Source organism: Colobus angolensis, unplaced genomic scaffold, assembly GCF_000951035.1.
Source record: "Colobus angolensis palliatus isolate OR3802 unplaced genomic scaffold, Cang.pa_1.0 Scaffold302, whole genome shotgun sequence".
Classification (NCBI taxonomy): domain Eukaryota; kingdom Metazoa; phylum Chordata; class Mammalia; order Primates; family Cercopithecidae; genus Colobus; species Colobus angolensis.
In genome coordinates this window covers 2,362,765-2,384,531 of record NW_012116289.1, presented here as the reverse complement: position 1 = coordinate 2,384,531, position 21,767 = coordinate 2,362,765, and the positions used below count along the sequence as shown (strand labels likewise).

Sequence of the window (21,767 nt, the reverse complement as noted above, 5' to 3'; positions counted from 1 at the left end):
TCTCGATCTCCTGACCTCGTGATCCGCCCGCCTCGGCCTCCCAAAGTGCTGGGATTACAGGCTTGAGCCACCGCGCCCGGCCTTCCCCTGTTCTCAAAATGAAGTCATCCTAGAGGTGAGGGTCTGCCTTCCATTACTCTCAGGAATCCATGTGCCCTTTCTTAGAAGTTCCACTAAGAACAGCATTATCCCGGCAGGGCACAGTGGCTCACACCTGTAATCCCAGCACTTTGGGAGTCCAAAGTGAGTGGTTCACCTGGGATCAGAAGTTCGAGCGCAGCCTGGCCAACATGGCGAAACCTCGTCTCTACTAAAAATACAAAAATTAGCTGGGCATGGTGGCACACTCCTGTAGTCCTAGGTATTCAGGATGCTGAGGCAGGAGAATCACTTGAACTTGGGAGGTGGAGGTTACAGAGAGCAAAGACTGTGCCACTGCACTCCAGCCTGGGTGACAGAGCGAGTTTCTGTCTCAAAAAAAAAACCAGCATTATCGCAGACAACTCTGTCTCTTCCCAGGGGACCTACAAAGGCTTGTCCATTTTGAAACCAGAGAAATCAGTAACAGAGATCTTAGAAGATAGTTGGGGTAGTGCCTCATGCTTGTAATCCTAGCACTTTGAGAGGCCGAGATGGGCAGATCACCTGAGGTGAGGAGTTTGAGACCAGCCTGACCAACATGGTGAAACCCATCTCTACTAAAAAAAAAAAAAAATTAGCTGGACGTGGTGGTGAGCACCTGACGAGAGTAAAACTCTACCTAAAAAACAAAAAACAAAAAGCAAAACGAGCTCTCAGAAAGAAGACGAAGCACCTTTTCTGTGTTATGACTAACCTTACAAGCCACTCAGCCACCTAGATTGTGACTTTAGAATTATTTTATCAGAAAAATCTGCTCCACTGGGATGTTGTGCTGAGAAGGAATGTGATGCCCATCTGCCTCCTCAAAGGTGCTGTGGTTTATTATCCTTTAATAAACTGTTCTTCTTGCCTTGTTGGAGCAATGGCCCCTTTTACCTTGGAAAACTTAAAAGACTGCAGATGATTTCTATGATGTGTTCTCTCCAAAAGGAAGAAAGGGAAGTAGCACTGGCTGAGTGCACCTCGGTTCCAGCTGCTGTGCTAGTCGTGGGCAGACGGTCCTGTGGGGCCCTCCCATAACCTCAAAATGGAAAAGATGCTGCCCAGTTTCACAGCTGAAAAAACCCATGCCCAAACAGGTTAAATGACTGAACCACTGGCCCATGGCTCAAAAGCAGGAAAGCTAAAATTAAATCTAGGCCCAGTGAACTCCAAAACCTTGTCACGTGATGCTTCCTGGGCATTGCCTACTTGGGAGCAGAAAAATGAGAAATAGCAGTCTTCATCTTATGAACTGAACTTTTCTTCAAAGTGATCCAAAAGATGATCCCAACCTCAAATTAATCCTTAAAGTTCAGTAAGGAGTTTAACAGGCAGGATGATTCCTCTTTGGGAAGTACAGAGAGAATTCTGCATGGGACTGCTTACAGCATCTAGAGATTTTGCAGCCAGACCCTGGTATCATCAGCTAGCTTTCAGCGTTTTCGCAAGACCGTCTCTAGGTGGTGCAATGACCATGCGGTTCTGTTTACCGAGGCCTGTCTATTTCTGGCTGACTGGGTACTCAAAGTGAAAATATCTGCTTGTCAAAAGTTGTTGGATCATTTCCAGCATTCAAAATCATTACTAAATAGTCGTTCCAACTTCTTAACTCTCTGATGCAAGACTGTGGCCTGGGAGAAGTTGCAGGGGAAGAACTAAAATCAAAAACTAAAAAAGAACCATAGAAAAATAAAGAAAACCAACACTTTCTTATGATTATTCTCTGTTCAGGGTCTTTGCTTTTTCTAGGATGACTTTTCAAGTCCTCATAAGTGCTAAAGGTCTTAAAACCACCTCCAATTAACATTGTTAAAAAAAAAAAAAAAAACTATTATTCTGTATTCATGAAACAGAACACTCCCCAGACAGGGAAAACTAAGACAGAGATACACCAAGACTAAACTGTACAAGGAATTAACAAGAATGTTTAGACAGATGGAGCTACATTGAGCAAATTTACTCCGATTTTGGCTCATAGAATACCCTGGTCATCTCACGTAAGAACAGGGCCTGAAAATAAAAAGGAGATGCTTCATAGCACACACTCCCATTCCAGATACCCCTCACAGGGACCAGGTTCTCTACAGTAATCCTATTTCCTCCATGTGGTCATCCCACAACCTCCCTCTCTCCTCAGTCCCTCCGTATGTGCATTCTGGGATCCAACTACCCCCGAGGAAAACCACTACTGGGACGGAAACACATGCATCCTGGGGACAGCACATGGAAAGAATGCAGGTTTTGGACTTTCTACATAGCTCAGAAGAAATCCAAGCACTGGCAGGAGGAAGACGATAAAATTGCAGTCACAGGAGCACCTCAGAATCAGGCTCTCCTTCAGGAGACGGATCAATTAAGAGTATTTTCCAAATGTACATGCCCTGATTCTTCCTTGGTAATTTTGATATGACTTGAGGGTAAGAGAGATTGGGTGATTTCGCAAAGCTTCTCAAGTGACCTCGATACGTCTTGCTTACCACATAAAAGTAAAACTTGGAAGGAATTGAGGGCGAGGCAGAAAGTGAGCCCCATCCACCTTCCCTGGACCATTGCTCTGGCAGAGTGGTTCTGCCAGCAAGGTCACTGCCACCCTGGAGCTTTTGGTCATACACACACAAGTACAGGAAACTCACCCGCTCCACCAGTCATGACACTTTTTGCTAAAACTTTAAAAAACTTATTCAACTAAAAGATAAAGTGGAATGCCAAGGTCGAAATATAAAATATGATGACATAAAAATAATTTCAGAATACCTCTGTAAGGCAAGCTGCAAAGCTGAATATTCAATAAGTATTCTTATTTAAAATGTCATATTAAAACTAACACTAGAAAAACAATAACTTGTTAAGAGTGTTAGTTTTTTAGGTTTTTAGGCATTTTTAGTTTAAGAGACACTACTGGAGAGAGTTAAAAAAAATGGTCAGTCTGACCCACTGCTGGTTAAAATAGGCATGACTTTCTGTGTTTGGAAAGCAATTTGACAGTATCAAGAGCCTTGAAAACATCTTATACAAAGTACAGTTCCACAAATTTATCCTAGTAATGTGAGCATGGGTGTGCATACATTCTGGGCTGTAAGATATTAATTATAGACCTATGGTAATTTCAAAGCATTGAATCATTTAGTAAAAGGGCTTGGTTAAATACACTGTATTACATCTAAATAATGAAAAACAAATCAGTAATGAAACACAGTACATGTTAAGTAATATGAAAACATTTTCAAAGAATATTCCCATGAAAGACAAGGCTTCTCAAATAACACATAAAGCACGATACCATTTGTCAAATTACATATAAATATTAGTAGTGTGTATATATACAGATATATACATTGTGTGTATATACATATATTTGGGTGTGTCTGTGTATATGTATATGCACAAATACATATATATAAAACATATACATTATATATACACATACACATATATATAGCATATATTTTTTTTTCCAAGGAAAGAGTATTTGAAACTATAAAATAATGCCTGGTGATTTCTATTTTTTTTTTTTTTTTTTAATGCCTGGTGATTTCTAATCACCGAAGCCAAAATCTCAGTAATGCCATTTATGATGGGGATTAAAATGGAAATCCAATTTTACACCTGCAGAATTTGGTATTAGCTTCAGGTCACTCAGAGACTTCATGGGGATAAAATCAAGAATATAATGCAAATAGAAATAAAAACAATGGATTATATTCGGGACAAGCTGTGTTCTGATTTGCAAACTGAAAAAAAAAATCTAGGAGACAACCTATTAAATTCATAGCAAGAGAGGCCTTTTAAGCAAACATAAATTGTGTTAATGTCATCATGATTAAATTTCAGGAGACTTTCAATTTGACTTTGATATAAAATTGATGTACGTAAGTAATCCACTCACTAACCCAATAATAAGATCCATCCCACAGCTGCCATCATTCACTTAAGTCAAACACAAATCTTAAGCGTCTTGTGAAGTAGATTTAATGAAGTCGAGATGCATCCCAGCCGAACTACTCTTGGTTACACTTAATCAGAACTGAATAAACAAACTCAGTATTAGTCACACTTGTGCAAGTTATTCCATTTCACTGAAGCCAGAAGAGATTTTCATGTGATCCTGCTTAAACCAGCTAAACATCTGGAAATGTGGAAACTATTCTGTAAAGCGCAAGAGGACCACACGCTCGGAAGAGACATCGGTTATGTGGCTGAGGTCAGGCCCGGGGAGGCTGGAGGGGGAGTGCATACTGGAGACAGCTTACTTACAATGAAGCCAAGTTTCTTATAATCTCGCGTGTACATGGACTTGCGTTTCTCCATGCTGCCACTGCTGTTATTAGGTTCAGACTCAGCATCAAAAGCAATTCTTCGAAGTTCAAATATGATGTCCCTCTGAGCCTGAAGGAATCAGGGAGTAGAAAGAAAAGGGAGGGAAAAAAGCTGCTTTCATTGTGTGACATTACATATACTCCCTCTTTCCCTGGGGTCTAAATGAATCACTGCATTCAGGCAAAAGAAAAACAGATAAAAGAGAACCAATGTTCTAAGTTACAGCTTTGCAGACCGGTCTTCCCCTGTCAGTCTCCCTGCTGGTCAGGTCTGGCTGTATTCCACAGTGGTCCTCTTAGCCAAGTAGTCATCTGGAGCACGAATATTGATGGTCCAGTGCAGTCTTAACTGAGAGGCCCAGATATGATGGAAGGGTCGTGATTGGAGAAAGCTAAGCTAGAGAAACTGGGGATACCGGACAGTTGGGAACAAAGTAAGAGGTACCCAAAGTGCCTCACCCCACTAAGTTACTTCATGGAAATAAACACAGGACAAAGAAGAAAGAAAGGGTCAAAGGTGCAAACAACCCAAGTGTCCATCCAAGGGTAAATGGATGAACAAAATGTGGCATGGACATCCAATGGGATACTATCCGGCCTTTGAAAGACGGCATTCCCAATAGATGCTACAATATGGATGAGCTTTGAAGATACTACGCTGAGTGAAATAAACTAGACACAGAAATACGCATATCATCCGATTCCAATTATATGAGGTCTCTGGAGTAGTCAAATTCATAGACAGAAAGTAGAATGGTGGTTACCAGGGGCTAAGAGGACAGGGGAATGGGGAGATAGTGTTTAATGGGTACAGAGTTTCAGTTCTGCAAGATGAAAAGAGTTCTGGAGATGGATGGTGGTGATAGTTTCATAACAATGTGAATGTACTTAATGTCACTAAACTGTACACTTAAGAATGGTTAAAATAGTAAACTTTATGTTATACATATCCCACCACTATAAAATAAACATATAAATACATTTTTAAAAGGGTTTCCAAGCAAAGAGGGTCATTCAATATTAAGATGCATTGCTCTCTGTCACTAGAAGTGGTAAGATGACAGTCTCCTCTCCCTGGGATGACCACACCTTGCCAAAAACATGGGGCACATTCACTGCCTCTCAAAGCCTCTCCATCATTCTTAACTGCATGGCCTTGCTCCATGAATGAAGTGCCGCGGTGGCTACACACTTCACATACGCAGTTCACATCTGCAACAGATCAGGCCCTCACGTGCCAATAATGAGTGTTTTCCTTTCCAAAGCTGCAGCACTGTTTAAGCTGAAAATGTGCTACGGCAGGGCTCGCAGCTGTTTCCTCTCACTCTACCCTCACACAGCAAAAGTCCCCAAAGGCTTCTGAATGGAGATATAACCTTTCATGCACAACAAGAGACCTAGCAGAGAGCTACAGCCAACAGCCAACCAACAGAAATGCTGGCCCAGAAATCAGGTTTAATCTGGGACCCTGCTCTTGGCACCTGTCTCTAGAGGATGAAAATTGCTGCCTCAACCCCGTAGAATCAATGCCACATAGAGTCACCAAGAGGCCCTAGTTGTCTGGGAATTTGACTCGAAAGCTACTACCATTAAACGTACTTGGGGCCAGGGGCTAAGGTCTGTGGTCACGTGACATCAAACTTTCTTATTCAATAAAGGCAGAAGATGCATGTTTGGAGCCTAATGGAAGAATGCATTGGGTATATTTTCTGATCCTGGATTCACCTAATTTTGAAGCCATGCCCCTATGTTCTGAGATGATAATAAAATGACATCATCTCAAGCTGTGAAACTCCCTAGTTGCAGGGTACCTCAAAAAAAGACTTTTAATGACACTTTTTGTCCGTCCTGTGCTTTAACTGCTGTCCAGTGAGCACTCACCTGGTCCTGGGGGTCCATTTTGGTCATCATCCTGTCTTCCAGGAGGTTAAAGGTGAGCACTTGCAGAACATACAGCTGATGCGCCATCTCATTGTTGATGGCCCTTTGGGCTCGGATGACATGCTAGGGAGATGGTTCACAAATGAAATTTTTTAAAAAAGAAAGAAAAGGAAACAACAAGAATTAACCCTCAAGTAGGCTCTCACAGTAAAAGGAAACAACAAAAATTAACCCTCAAGTAGGCTCTCACAGTCTTTATTGGGAGGTACAAGGAATGGAAAAGGTAGGTGAGGGCACAGGGAATTTCAGAGCTTTCCTTTACATTTCAGAGCCCAGGAAGGTTCCTGATCTTCAGGTCAAGGTCCAGGAAAAACCTACTGTGGGCAGGCGTGAGTGGAAGGGGAAAAGCGCTGGAAAAGGACTGGTGACGGCAGCCATATAAGTCAAGAGAAGGTGTGCTTGAAATGGGGGTGTCTCCAAGACAACTGTGGATTTCTATAATGGAAGCATCTGTCACATACAGCAGAAAAACCCATGGTGCATACCCATAGGAAGCAATCTTGCCATTATCTTACCCTACGACTGTCTGACAGGTGAGCCCACTTCAAAACGGGGAAAAGTTTCACAAGGAACACACAAAAGCAAAATACCCATCAAGTCTTAATCCACTGTGGGAGCTACATTAAGGACGTCTACCATCAAAAGCAGACAGCAAAAGCTCATGAATTACTTTACTCACTGTTAACAATTAAATGAAAGATAAAATGACTCTTCCCCATAGAAACAGAACTGAAAACAGAACATACAAGGAGTGGCAGGTCAGGAAGACTAGATAGGTCCACCCCCAACCCCCTCACCCCCGCCCAGAAATGGGACAGCTGCCACCAACTGAACATTCAGCATTTGGGACTAACACACAGCCTTTTCAACACAGATTCTGGCTGTACATTAAAAATGCCAAACAACGGATCAATGTGGTGAAACAATCCATCACATCAGTTATTTCAAATGTTAGCCCCAGTCACGCCTTGCTGTCTGGAAGACCAATTCTCTTGGAAATCTATACTTGCTCCTGGGTAGACTGCTGCAAACCAACTTCTAAGTGGCTATTCAGTAAATGACAAAGTTCCCCACTGTAGAGAAAAATGATCTTCCTCCAGGACTGGAGGAAGTCTAGGTCCTTAGAGTGCTGCCTGGGTGCCTCTCAACCTGGCATCCACCTGCAATCCACACCCTAGCTGTTAGTGCCATGCTGAAATAGCCAATTAAAGAAGGAAGGGTGAGAGAAGATTGAGGAGTAGAAGAAAGAGGACAGGGAGAAATCAGAGAATACCAAGTCACCGAACCAAAATTATGGGAAGCAGGGAAGCTAGACAACAGGATGGTTAGGAGCACATCAAACCCCTTATCCTCCAATCTTCAGAATAGTATGTTAACTCATAGCACACACTTAGTATCCAAAGTGTGTGGGTATCTCTTTTCTTAGCAACTCGAAAGTACTGCACTGCAAGTTCTTGCAGGAGAGTACCAACCTCGAACTTCAGCCATCAACATCTCATAAAAGAAGAGCTGTTGATTTTTGAGACAGGGTGGCCACAGTCATTAATGCCACTCATTTCTCAGGGCATTCTAACCCTGAGTGCCACATCAAGGTAATATGAAGACACTGAGCTATACATTGATGCTGCAGCTTCTACATTTATTGAGAGCCAATATAAAGAAGGACAGCAATTATGAATACTTCTGCACTTCCAAAACCACAGTTGGACCTAGATGTATGAAGATGCTCTCCCAAGATTCATTTCAGATTTCAGTTCCAGAGGGAAAAGTTTTTTGTTTCCCGAAGAACTGGGGGACCTCTTTTTATCAAACAATGAAAATTATACTCATATGTTTCATGTCATCCTTGACAGCCAGGAAGTTTAAAACCGAACTAACTTGGTCACAAACTGCAGTCATTACCACTGGCTTTGGGATCTAGAACACTTATTTTCAACATTAATCTTTGGGCTTACTTGCATAGGTGGGGCGGGGGGGGGGATAGTGTGTGTGTGTGTGTGTGTGTGTGTACAAGCCACTTGTTTTTGGTGTTTTGACATCTGGCACCTTGTTGACCCTGGAGAGACTGCCCCTCCCAGATCTAGCCAATTCCTAGAGATAATAAATGACTCCTTTCATATGCAAATGAACCAGTCCGGAGCCTTGGCAACCACACCCCCCTCCTCTACAAGCTCTGGCTCCTACTCTTAGGATCACTATTCTCCTGCCCTAACCACCCAGGGCCAGGTACCAGACAACTAGAGACAGCCCATAAACTCCACAGCCCACTGAAATTATTCAAACTAGCCAATCCTAAACCTGCTCAGCCAGCTTACCTGGCCTCACTTGTCCCTTCCCTCAAAAACCACAGTAAGGGCTCTCGCCCAGATCTCCTTGGGCTTTCCCTGCCTCCCGACTCAGGAGCTTCCCCTCCCCCCCACAATCCCCCAGTGGCACGGCATGCCCCCTCCTTTGGGGAACTATAATTAACAAACTTTTCTTTTCAATGCCAGCCACCTCCTGATCTGTTGGCCTCACCATACCCGAATAATGCTAAAACCTGCATTTGAGGACCAAGTGTTTTTACCTGTAAGCTTGCTGAACTGCTCTTTGGAATCACACAAAAAGAAATTCTTCTTTTTCTTTCTTTTCTTTTCCTTTTCCTTTTTCTTTTTTGTAAGCAGGGCAATCAATCAACCTGCTTCTTTCAAGTAGCTGTTAAGTCAAATAGCCGGTAAGGCCTCAGGAAATCTTGTTACTTGGTTTATTTCTAAACATTTACAAGGTGACACCTTAGGGCTTTTTTTTCCACCAATGTTTGAGGTCATTTTGCATTGCAGCGAATGAGTGGCTCCCATCTTTGTCTTTCCTTCCTCTCTCTTGCCAGGGGGCCCCAAAACTGACGCTCAACATCTCAGGACTTCTCTTGGTACCTGATATGTTTACAGCTAGCTTTCTCATTAAAAGAGCAAAACCTCATCAGGGTGAATCTTTTAAGCCCTGATCTCCCTAACCTGCCTCACTGAGAGAACTATCCAATCCTTCCTGCCAGAATGCCTTCCCCCTTCCTCTCTCTCCAGAGCAGTTCCAGAAACCCCTCCCTCTGATCCAATGAGGCAATTCCTGTGGGAAAGACTTTATTTATTTCAATTCCAAAAGCTCACTTTTTCCTTCTTTAGAGTTCCTACTGCTTCACCACAGAAGCAAGTCACAGAACAAACCACAGATTGAAGCCAAAAGAAGAGATTAATAAATGCACCAGGCCACTCCTCCCCCACAAAGAGGTCAGGTCATAGCACATAGGTACTCACTGTTAAAATGATGGAACGCAATTGCTTCTGAGCCAAAATATTCGCCATCTCCTGTGGAAGAAAAACACGCCCACACAAAGGCTTAGGTTAGAAAGCTACATTTCGACATGGCCAAAAATGACTTTATACTTTATCCTGGGGTGTGCTTCGTAACTGTATATCAGCAGTATTTCGTATGAAATAATGAACTCAAACAGGCAGCAGTATTCAAATTATTTTTTTTGACTGTTCCATTTAGAATGTAAAAGCCATGTCCAAAAGCAAAGGAAATATATCTGGCACCTGCAAAATTCTCTTCTTTAGGAATTTCTTCCTTCCAGAAAAAGATGAGTGCTAAATAAAAATCAGGCACTCCAAACAAAGCAATCGTTCTCTATTAGAAAGCCTCATCATCTTTTATTAGACTACGTATGTGCAGAAAGGTTTTATTAGGCAACACATGCCTGTAGCAAGGAGATTCCAGTATCTTCTAAAAGTCATTTCATCTTAATCTGTGCAAAACCCAAGAGTGAGTAATACATATACCAGGCTACATAAGTGATCTGAGTGGAGTTTAAGTGAAGGGCAAATATCTGGGTGATGCAAAGCTCTAGAGTCTACAGTCACTGAGCTCTGCAAGGCCTGATTTCTACAGGTTGTGTTTCATGCCTTGGCATCTCCTGAGTGGCATGGAGGATTCAAGGGTGATTTTATTAAAGGAGATGATGCACAGACTCCTTTTATAAATATTGACAAGTAGAGGCTAAGGGAAAACAACATATTAAGCACAGTCTTGGAGCACACATTTTAAAGTAAAAATACTGCTCATATTCAGGAAGACACTTGATTGTTGTTTTGTGGTAGGGGGTGTTTTTGGTGTTGCTACTCTTACTGAGTAGAGAAGAAACTAAGCTATGGTTTAAAAACAGAATCATGATTTCTACCAAGGTGAAAACAAAGTTGCAGAAAGCAAAGAGAACCAAGAACATGGGGGTGGGGGAGATTTCTGAGGGGGGCATACAAGCAGGGGTAGATGGAAGCAGCACGGGAGAGCAGGGCCCACTTTACGCTGACAAAGGGAACGTGGGTGACTTACAGTCAGAGGACAATCAAGGATGTCAACATTGCTCTCTACATCAACCTAACGGCGTCATCGCCACCACAGAAAGGAAAGCAAGCAGGAGAGAAGAAGGGATGGAAATTCAGAGGACTCTGTTAGAGGTTGACCACTTTATTTGAATGCCCCTGCTGACCCACTGCATTGAAAAGTGCTTAAATACTGTAAGGTGACAAAAAAGCTAGATGGCCCTCAAGTCAAAATCCAATACTAGGTCTTCTTCCATGCTCTTGAAAACAAGAAAGCAGGAGCAATGATGCATTGAGAAACAAGTCAAATGGTAACCTAGAAGGAACCTTCCCCTCCACTAGGCATAGAAAGCAGTGCTTTCTTCCCAATCTTCACAGAAAGGCCCACTGGTGGTGGTTTTTTTGTTTCTTCTAGGCCAGATGTCAAGTAAAAGCTTCAAAGGATCCTATAGCTGTTTTAATTTCTTTAAAACATGAAATTATTGCTCATAAATAAAAACAGAAACAAAAGTTTCTGTTCCTATGTTTGCCTATCAGTTTATAAAATTTAAAGTTAGAAAGGACAATGTATGTCCAATTTCTACTAAAGAAATCATTGTGGTTATCTGTTTACAATGTTTATTGTCTGCATAAGCTGTGGGTCCCTCATGAGCACAAACTTTCTTTTTTGTATTCCAAGCCCAAAGAACAATGTCTAACACCTAGAAGACAATAAATGCTTGATAAAATAACAAATAAATATTTTACACTATTCTCCTAAGGAACAGCAGCTTGGTCAAAAAGAAAATAGAAATATCCATGCTTCCATTTCTTAGTCTAATACTAAGGAATTGTTGGAGTAAATGTGAGAATCCATGGGGAATATTTTATAGTATTAAAATTATGTAAAAGTATATAGACAGATACAAATATGAATCCAGATATACTGACATGGAAAGATGTCCACAAAATATTGTTTAGTTTCAAAAGCAGTTTAGAAAAACTACACTGCATGTAGTATGCTCACATTTGGTGGGAAAAAAATGGTGCATTAGGAGAATTTTTGCACAGAACAAACAGGGAAGTAGCACCATGAAAGTCACAAGAGTTGTAAATAATTGCAGTGGTTTTGCCTCTGGGAATATAATTACAGGAATCTTTCAAACTTCTTCCTTTTGTGTTAGTATTTTCTGATTTTTCTACCAAATCTTTTAACTAACAAATTTTTTAAATAGTGCTTATCCAAAGTATATAAATATTTGTAGAGAAATTTGGAAGGGATCTCACCAATGTATTTGCCACTGAAATAGTGAACTGAATAATGGTTAAAGTTGTAAACAAAAGGATGCATTTGCCCACCTAACAGCAACCCCCCCCCTGACAAAAATAGCACAGCCCTTCCCTCCATTTGTGCCAGGAAACACAGAATCTCCTACATCCCAGAGGCATGGGAAAGCAAGGCCTCCACCCCTGGGGGAACCCTAGACCCTCTGGAACCCTTCTCCAGAGGAAGAAGCTTTACCCTAGGTCCCAGCACAGGCCTCTCTCAGTAAGGCCTACTTTACGGACGCAAAGGAAAAAATAGCACAGGTCCTTCTGACCGTGGGGGCATTTTTTTCAGTAACAGCAGAAATAGGGTATAAGTGTTTAAAAGCTTTCCAAATTCCAAGAAAAGCCAGATAATGGAGTCCTATGAATGTGTCTGGCCCAAGTCAAAAAAAGAAGATGAAATTTTAAAAAAGTATTTGACTGAAGTAGAATCAGGCATCTCAAAAAAAACAATGGTTCTAAGGCTTTAAACAGATAAAAAAAAACAAAACCAACAAAAATAAACAAAAAATAGTGTTCCTGCAAATCCAGTAAATACGTGTTTAGATTACATTTCAATCTAGTTGGAGTGAGAAAATGGGCTTAGTGTTATCCAGGCTTCAGGGAGCTGTTTACTTGGCAAACACAGGGGAATTCTGTGAGTGACATCTCTTTGACAGGTGTTGGATGGGATGCTTTGCAGGTAAAAGCAGGGATAAGGTTGGGACTCGAACTCTGATTCTTACCCACTCAGTAACCTAGTCAAGTTCTTTACTCCCTTTGAGTCTCAATTTCCTTACTTATAAAACAGAAATAATGTGGCTTTCTCTGAATATAAGAATAAAATGAAATAATGTAATACAAAATACTGAGCACTGCCTGGCACATGCCAGACTCTCAATAATATTATCATTGATGGCTGACTTTGGTCAATTTTTCTGTCAATTTTTCTATTTGCCAAAAATTCAGAACTTTTAATTTTTCAGAACATATGCCAACAATGCCAATGTCAAATTCAGACCAGCTGAAACTTAGAACATAGAGCCCAGACTAAGGTGTACACGCTCAGCTGTTAATATAAATCCACAGCAACCTACATGATATTACCAGTTAGCTCAGTCTTCTGCTTTACAGGCCTCTACTGACCTTCAGAAAATAATATCCAACAAACTTTTCTTCATTATGAACCTGAAATCCCTTTTTAGAGCTATCTCGCTACTGACTGAATTTTTTTTTTAATTTAAAAATCATGATACTCCCTTTATTTTGATGAACAACACTCTTATTTTCAAGAGTTTATAGTTTATGAAGTCCACATCACTTTTCCATGGGCAAGTCAATTAAATACCTTGTAGCTATTTTTAGAGTTTGATTGAGTCATATAATACTTTATAAATTTCTGCTGAATTATATACAGTCTTTCTTAGTTGGAATCTTTTCTTAAATGGTTTAAGGTTATTAGACTACTCTTTGAGGTGGTTTATTACTCTTTGCGGTAGTTTATTAGAATAATATATAGCCAAACTGTTTCCTGTCAGCCTATGTTGCATAGTTTTCAAAGAAAGACTTGGTTCACAAAATCCAAACCTAATCTTAAGTCGACATTCCATTATATTACCATTATCAGCAATGTCCTGAAATTCCCTATTTGTCCATGGTCATGAGAGTCCAATTTAACAAATGAACAGTAGTGCTTGGTATAAAATAAGATGCAGTATGCATTTTATTCATGTCTAGATTCAGAGATCCAAGTGAAACAGCCTTTTGAGTGGGCATGAACTTTCACCTCCTCTAATCCATCTTCTTCGTTCACAGATGGAGAAAGGAAAGGAAACTTCCAAGAGTTGAGATCAGAATGCAGCCTTCCTGACTCCACACGCTACACTCAACTACCATGTGGCTGGGCCAGAAGTCCCTGGTCTGGCCAACAGAAGGACCCAGTTCCTCCAATGCCCACGTCAACCTTGTGGATATACACAGTGAGAGCTTCCAGACAACTTCCGGGCTGCTTGGGAGTTATGATGAGTTCGGTATTTAGACTAAAATATCACAGAAGCAGCCCTATCCATGATTTCACCTCAGATCTGCAAAGCCACTCCTAAAAATCCAGCCAGGGTAAGAGCGCCCCCACCACAGGCTTGTGGAGGGCAGGCACCTCCACCTAGTTCCAGCAAACACCAAATCAAACGTCCGGGAAACTATTAAGTGACACCACTCTTTATGCAGACACAGCCCCCCGGGGATAAGTAAGAAATTCTAAATGGAAAACAAACCAGAACTCGTCATGTTTAGTCACTGAGGTTTAAAATCCTTGGCAATGAAAAACTAAAATAAAATCCAAAAATTCTTGTCATAGTTCAGTAGCAGGTTCGCTTTCTAATTTCTTCTAAACGAACTCAACTGGCAACTGCCATCAAGCTCCCCAGCATAGTTTCTAAGTGGGTGAAAAGAGCTCATATTTCCACCCATCTTTTTTAAGGAAGGAAACTGTGACCAGGGTAACATATCACATGACACGTTGATTGAAAAAAACGTGAATGGATTTTGAGGTGTGAGCTAAATTCTAAGACAAGGCAAAATTCCACTTCTTCATGTCCCCTCTGAAATGCTCCTTTCGTTCGTGAAGAAATAAAGGATCTACAGACAAAGGACACCATCAGAGGAGAGGTTCCATGTATGTACATTAAGGTGTTCCTTCCTCTTTTTTTTTTTTTTAAAAAGACAGTCTCGCTCTGTCGCCCAAGCTGGAGTGCAGTAGTGTGATGTCAGCTCACTGCAACCTCTGCCTGCTGGGTTGAAGTGATTCTCCTGCCTCAGCCTACCGAGTAGCTGGGATTACCGGTGTGTACTATCACGGCTGTAAAACAGCCCAGCTAATTTTTGTATATTTAGTAGAGATGGGGTTTTGCCATATTGACAAAGCTAGTCTCAGCTTCCTGACCTCAAATGATCTGCCTACCTTGGCTTTCCAAAGGGCTGGGACTACAGGTGTGAGCCACTGCGCCTGGTTTTTTTTTTTATACAGAGGAGAGGAAAGAGATGGCTCCATTTTCCCTGCCACATCCACACACAGAAATAAGTAATCTCACCAAGCAAGGAGCCCATCTGACATGTGAATGCAGTTATATCCACCCGGAGCAGCCATCTGCATATTATCCCTCCTGTCCTCTCACCTTCTATTGCCTCCCTCCCTGGGAAAAACATGGCATCTCTCAGGATCTCCCTTTCCTGATCCAGCAAATGAGGACTGCACTTCCCTCACCCTAGTGAGCATTCCATGAAAGGACAGAAGGTCACGGGGACTCCTAACTCCGCTTCCACCACAGCAGCAGCGTTTTCACCTTTGTACATCTGGTCTTCCAGGTTGCATTTTATTTCATGAAAAGGCTCTATTGCTGGAACGCTCCTAGCATCCCTCGTCAGTCAAGGGCTTACCCATCTCTACCCACTTGCCCCTGGATTTGGAAAGGACCCCAGCGGGCCAGCTGTGCAGCAGAATATAGCTGCTGTGGAGAGTCCATATGCGGCCAGGACAGCAGAGTGGCCCAATGAGTTCCCAGATGGAAGGAGAGGGCGTTCTCTGCACACAAAGTTCCTAGCCCTGACACAGCTGTTAGACTAAAGAAATGCAACTTACCTGCCTCCTGTCATCAGGAGCCTTCAGGAAAAGTGCATTAATCACTGCAATAGTATAGGTTTGGATTTCTTGATCTGACCTGTAAAGATACAGAACAATTCAGAAAATCAGAACACAAAGTTAGAAGAGACTAGCCCTGGGTCAAATCATGAAAAGCCTCAAAATCGGCCTCCTCTCCCAAAAACAAGTGAGAGACAAAGGTAGGACCTAGAAAATGCATTTAGCACTGAGAATGCATTTCAAACATCAAAGGCGGTAAATACACAACTACTATTACTAGCTGACAGTACACTGGTCAGTGCAGAATGCCCAGAAATACAGGCAGCCTTCTCTCTCATTCAGATTAAAAGCATACACCTAGGGAATGTTGTAATTGATGTACTACTAGTAATAGTTGTTTGTATGTATGTATGTATGTATGTATGTATGTATGTATGTATGTGTGTGTGTGTACATATGTGTAATTTTCTGTCTGATACAAGAAATATATCAGGGAGTAGCTTCAGATGTCTCTACATTCTTGGGCTAATTGGGTGGCTCTATTACATATTCTAAAAATCTATTTCCAAATATAAACATTTAAATAACAAAAAGAATGGGTGTTTGTTTATAAATCTCATTTTCACTGGAAAGCAACCAGAAATAATAAACGAAAAAAAGCTCTAATGTAAGGCATGTGGTAAACAGTAAATAAGGAAGACTCAAAGCATAAACAAAGAGTGACTTATGAGCTGCATTTAGGAATAACTTATCAGGCCAGTGAGACAGAAGTGGAGCTTCGAACCAGGCCACCATAAGGTGCAAAGCCCAGTTCATCACAGGCTGGCTGAGACCTTGGACAAGTTCATGGGTATCCCCCAAGGCACAGTTACCTCATCTACAACGTGGGGTTAGACACACTTATTTCATGGGATTGCTGTGACGATAAAATGAGATTATGCATATAAAATCCTTAGCACAGTACTTGGAGAATAAACTCTTCACTTTGGTAATGTGCTTCGGGATGAAAATGTGTGCCTTTGAGATTCCCAGAAAAGACAAAGTATATAAATTAATACAGTTCACACTCAAAGGAAATGTGAAACTGGTCTTATTTCTAGAGAAGCTATCTACATTATCATCATTTTGAAGAATTATGATTCTGAGGTCACAATCACTGAGGCCACCACAATCCTCAGCTTTTGTGACTTAAATTTTAAATGCTGCTCATCCTCCCACCTCCAAATGAAAAAAATATCTAATATAATCTACTTTGGTAGTTTTATATTATAAACACAACTGTTAACATTTCAGAGAACCATTCCCACCCTGCACCACCAACCCAAATGGGCAACTGGGTTTCCTCTTGAGAATTGTGACCTAATGGACCAGGGGCAAGAGTTAGTGGGAGTTGGGTCATTGTAGTGCCAACCAAAATGCTAGAGAAAAGGCCATCTGCTGAGGACTCCAGGGAAGCCATGGTTTCTCTCCTTCTCAAGGCTTAGCTACTTATGTCATTTCTGGATTCTACAAGGTACCCCAGTATTGTTCCAATAACCTACTTTCCTGTGTGAGCGAGCTCACAATGTTTATTATCACTGCAAGCCAAAATACTTTAATTTCTAAAGTAGCACTGTACAATAGAGTCCTCCTCAGGTTGGTGGTATCAGAGACAAGCTTCCTAGTTACCTAAGGGAGGAAAGAAGGGGAAAAATGCCTCAAAGACTGCAGGCTGCAGAGGCAGCTATCTTACTTCCATTTTATAGCTCAAGCCACTAGAAAAAAAAACAACCTTTATTTTATTATAAAATACAAAAGAAGCAGCTCACTAGAATCACCTTGACCATAACTAAGAAAGAAGCCTGCCTTTAAAAATTCCTAGCAAAAAGGCATAACATTACATTTCTAATTAACTATGAAAATACTCATTATATCACAGAAAACATTAACTTAGATGGTTTAGGAAAGAGAACTTACAAGAACAAATCATCCTGTTTTACCTTCTTAAAAGTTAAACTCTGCCAATATCTACCAATATGCATTAAAATTGAGAGCTTACCAAGGGCCAGGTGTGGGGACAGGCAGTGCCAAGAACCAGCCTGGAGTTCAGTGAGGGACAGGGGCCAAGGGAAAGTAACCATGCCATTCCAGTGTGACACATGGTTTGGTTATATGCCAAATTGAGATTTTTTTTTCTATACATTTAACCAAACTATAAAAACACAAAATGTTTCCCAGTGCATCACCGTGGCCATCTTCCTGAAGCATTTCTCCTCCCCAGAGCATCTCAGCCTGCTTACCCTTGCAGGTGTGGAATGAGCTGGCCGATGGTGATCTCCTGCGCCACTTTCTGGTAGAGGTCATGGCTATTGAGCACCATCGACTCCAAAATGGCCAAGGACCGCTGCAGGATCGAGATGTCTATGGCTGACTTGTTCACAAAACTTGCTATCTGAAAATCCAAGTGGGACACAATTGACTGCTCGTGGTAAGTAGAGCAGAGACGTGGAGAAGGGAACAAATGAAGCAAATCGGAAACTCATTTAAGAAACATCAGGCACTGAGGATGACCTGGAATTACAGCAAAATAGCAAGAAACCCATCGAACCAGGGATTGTTCATGATATCATTACAAAGCATGATTTATCACATCTCTATAATTCACTGATGAGCAAATTTTTTCAAAAAGACATACTTCCAAAGATTATTCTTTCTGTATCTCTCAGGACTATTCTCCTGAGTTTCATCTTTTAGGGGCAGACTATTTCAACACATATATTGTAAGGATGCCTGTGTTTCTCTGGGACAGTAATTTCAACATATGTTAATTGCCATTCCTCTTGCATTCCCAGACTACTCCTTCATCCACACAATCCATGGCTTTTATATGCTTATTATGTTCTTGTTGCATTCTTAGGGGACTCGCACAAATCTCACTTGTCAACACAATTCAACTGGCAACTTCTCAGTCACTGACCACTCTCTTAAATGAAAAACTCGTTACCCCTTTCTTCCAATTTCTGATGGTTAAAATAAGTTCTTTTCATCTCTCCCAAATTTAGCAAACAGGAAATCATTTAAATGAGCAGTAATAAAAGTTAAAACACTAGTTTAAGCTCCAAATTAGACTCTCTAAGGAATTAATCACTAAATCTCCAAACATAATAAATCACAATGTAAGAGGAAAATAAAAATAGAGGTTAGAATAATGGATCACAGTAATCCAAACACATGGGTACCATAAAGGTCTTATTTTAGAGGCCTCATTAAAAGTTATTACTGTCTGTTGACAACTCACAATAAAAAGCCATTATTACATCAGTATAATGACTGCTTTCTTAAAATCTAAATAACTTGGTTCCACAACAAGTAAACACTTGCTGTTTCCCCGTCAAGACTAATTTCTCCCTTTTTGCTGCCCCAGAGATCACTCGCCTCATCTCCTCTCCATCCTTGCACATGATAAATGCACAGTGCACCATGGCAGTTCCCAGGTACCATCGGAATTGTCCCTAGTCCGCTGATGTCCAGGTGAAAAGAGGGGTGGGATATGCAGATCGCAGCACTCTGCCTACCCAAGCTACATCTGGATCTCAGGGGTGCGAAATGAAAAATGTGAAGAAGTGCGGTGACATTCAGGAAGAGTATGGAAATTTTAAGGTTCTCAAAAGACTGCTACAGCTCTTTTCATGGCTAATAAACTTCTCCAACATGTTTACTATCCTTGGCAAGCCCTTGACTTACTCCTCGCAGTCTGCTCCAATCCACCAAATCTACCATACTAAGGCCACCCTTCTTTCCCTAGGGCCATCTTTCTCTGACAAAAATCCAATTACTGTTACACTGTGTTTAGGGTTTAAAGCTTAATTTAGACATCTTCTAAACAGAGAATAAATTCTCTGACTCCTCCCTTACCCCACCAAACCACTTTTCATGCTCTCGGTATAATTCTTGGCACTGGTATTAGGAAACTGAAGAACTCATAAAGAAATTCATTGACAATACTTCAGATTTTCTTGCAAGTAATTTTCTCCTCATTCCCAGCTCCCCTGCTTGTCTCTATTTATTAAATTTGGATGTGCCTTAAGGCTGCATGGAGGCTTCTGCCTGAGAAGCTGTTGCTGATATTGTCAAGCATCCTCCACCTCCATCTTCATGCACTCTTTTCATTCAGCCAATATTTACTCATCAATAATGGAACCATTTGAGTAACATGCATTGCTTGTGTGCTGTACAACAGGCTTGCCCTGTCCCACAGAGCTGGAAATACAAAGATGAAAATAAAAAACAAATTTCAAGGATCTTACAGTCTACTACAGACAGATAAAAAGGCATTTACCATGAAGTACACTGAGGGCCTATTCTTGGCATCCAAAAGGATGCCACCATTTGGATATTCCAAAAAAGCAAAAAATTAAATGGAGAGAATATCAATCTCTTTGTCTTCGTACTCCTCTCTTCCCAATTATCACTCTTTTCTAAGAATCCATAATCATTAGTGATTCATATTTCCAGCTCCCTATTTTATATCTCTGGGATTCATCTGGCATATCTCCGTTTTGATACATAGTATATACATAACACTGGCCCTGTGGTCTAACTCATTGCTGGGTTACTAAAACACAGTCTTCTGCACGTTCTTTATGTTCAAGTTTTCCATCAAATGGAAATTTACCCACTGAATTATTCCCCTACTTCCATAAATATCCTTTTTACAGTATTTCCTTTCTTGAAATATTCAATCAGAACTCTCAGTGTTTTCTTCTTTTTATTTATTTATTTATTTATTTTATTTATTTATTTTTTTTTTTTTGAGATGGAATCTTGCTCTGTTGCCCAGGCTGGAGTGCAGTGGTGTGATCTCAGTTCACTGCAACCTCTACCTCTCTGGTTCAAGCAATTCTCTCGCCTCAGCCTCTTGAGTAGCTGGGATTACAGGTGTGCACCACCACGCCAAGCTAATTTTTTAATTTTTAGTAGAGACGGTGTTTCACCAGATCGGCCAGGCTGATCTCGAACTCCTGACCTCAAGTGATCCACCTGCCTCGGCCTCCCAAAGTGCTGGGATTACAGGTGTGAGCCACAGCACCCAGCCTACTCTCAGTGTTTTCTGATAGGAAGTATACCTTCTCATAATGGGTTTTAAAGTTCTCTATGAATCATTAACTCTTCCCTGCTCCCAGTGGGCTTGCTCAATGGTGGTAAAAGTAATCTGCTGTCTTTGTTTTAATTCAGGCATATTTATATCCCACATACATATTCCATTTCCATTAGTTATTTCTACATATTTTTCTCCTAAGAAATGAATCCCTTACTTTCATGAAAGTATTCTTTAAAATTCATTTTTCTAGTAATTCATTTCTTCCTTGACATAAAGAATCTAACCATTTCAGCAATCCTAAAGCATGTTACGTAATGAGCATTTTGTGTAACACACCTGGGGCACTCAATGCAGTAGAGTCCTATGTACAAGTCTGAAGTACATGCTAATAGTTTTCTGAAACTTAACTTCTTTCTTTTGTCTTATTTGTCACTGGTTTTAGCCAGATATTCAAATGACCTAATTTCACTCAATGAGCATTAATAATCAAGGCATCAGGGCTGATCCAAGTGAAAGTAATAACTATCGTCCTCCAGGGAACTTGAGACCAACTCCTTATAATTGAATGTATAAATCAGTTAATGGACAAATGTCTGTATGCCCACTTTGAAAACTACAGACCTTCGTATAGCTAGAAGTTATTCATGCCTAAATTTTCATTTCCTTTATCCCACAGAAGAGTAATAATGATTCCCTCTGCCTTTCAATTTATCCCAGCTCCATCACTGCACTTCCGGGTGACACAAGTGAGCCAACCCAAGCCAGCCACAGTCCAGCTTCTCAAAAGTAGGCCCGTATCATAAGGAAGTAGTAGTAAGAGGAGTCAGCAGTAATTTTATATACACTAGCTCCTTGTACTGCTCATTCATTTGAAAATCTTAGCTAAATAAAAGAGAAATATTTATGTAACTTTTAAGAAGCTAAGGGGGGCCGGGCGCCGGTGGCTCAAGCCTGTAATCCCAGCACTTTGGGAGGCCGAGACAGGCGGATCACGAGGTCAGGAGATCGAGACCATCCTGGCTAACACG

General features: G+C 41.0%; 1 protein-coding gene across 4 annotated transcripts in view; it reads right to left on the bottom strand.

Moving 5' to 3' along the window:
- Positions 1 to 21,767, bottom strand: part of ELMO1 (engulfment and cell motility 1) — a 586,055-nt gene that overhangs the window by 347,573 nt on the left and 216,715 nt on the right. For 3 of the 4 annotated variants that reach the window (XM_011950145.1, XM_011950144.1, XM_011950146.1), the window contains exons 9-13: positions 17,939 to 18,090; positions 15,660 to 15,738; positions 9,671 to 9,721; positions 6,321 to 6,443; positions 4,378 to 4,509 (exon numbers count right to left, since the gene is read on the bottom strand). In XM_011950145.1, the coding sequence (XP_011805535.1) occupies positions 4,378 to 4,509; positions 6,321 to 6,443; positions 9,671 to 9,721; positions 15,660 to 15,738; positions 17,939 to 18,090 (537 nt within the window). Of the gene's footprint in view, positions 1 to 4,377; positions 4,510 to 6,320; positions 6,444 to 9,670; positions 9,722 to 10,745; positions 10,791 to 15,659; positions 15,739 to 17,938; positions 18,091 to 21,767 lie in introns of all 4 variants that reach the window. The other variant, XM_011950143.1, reaches the window with a different exon arrangement.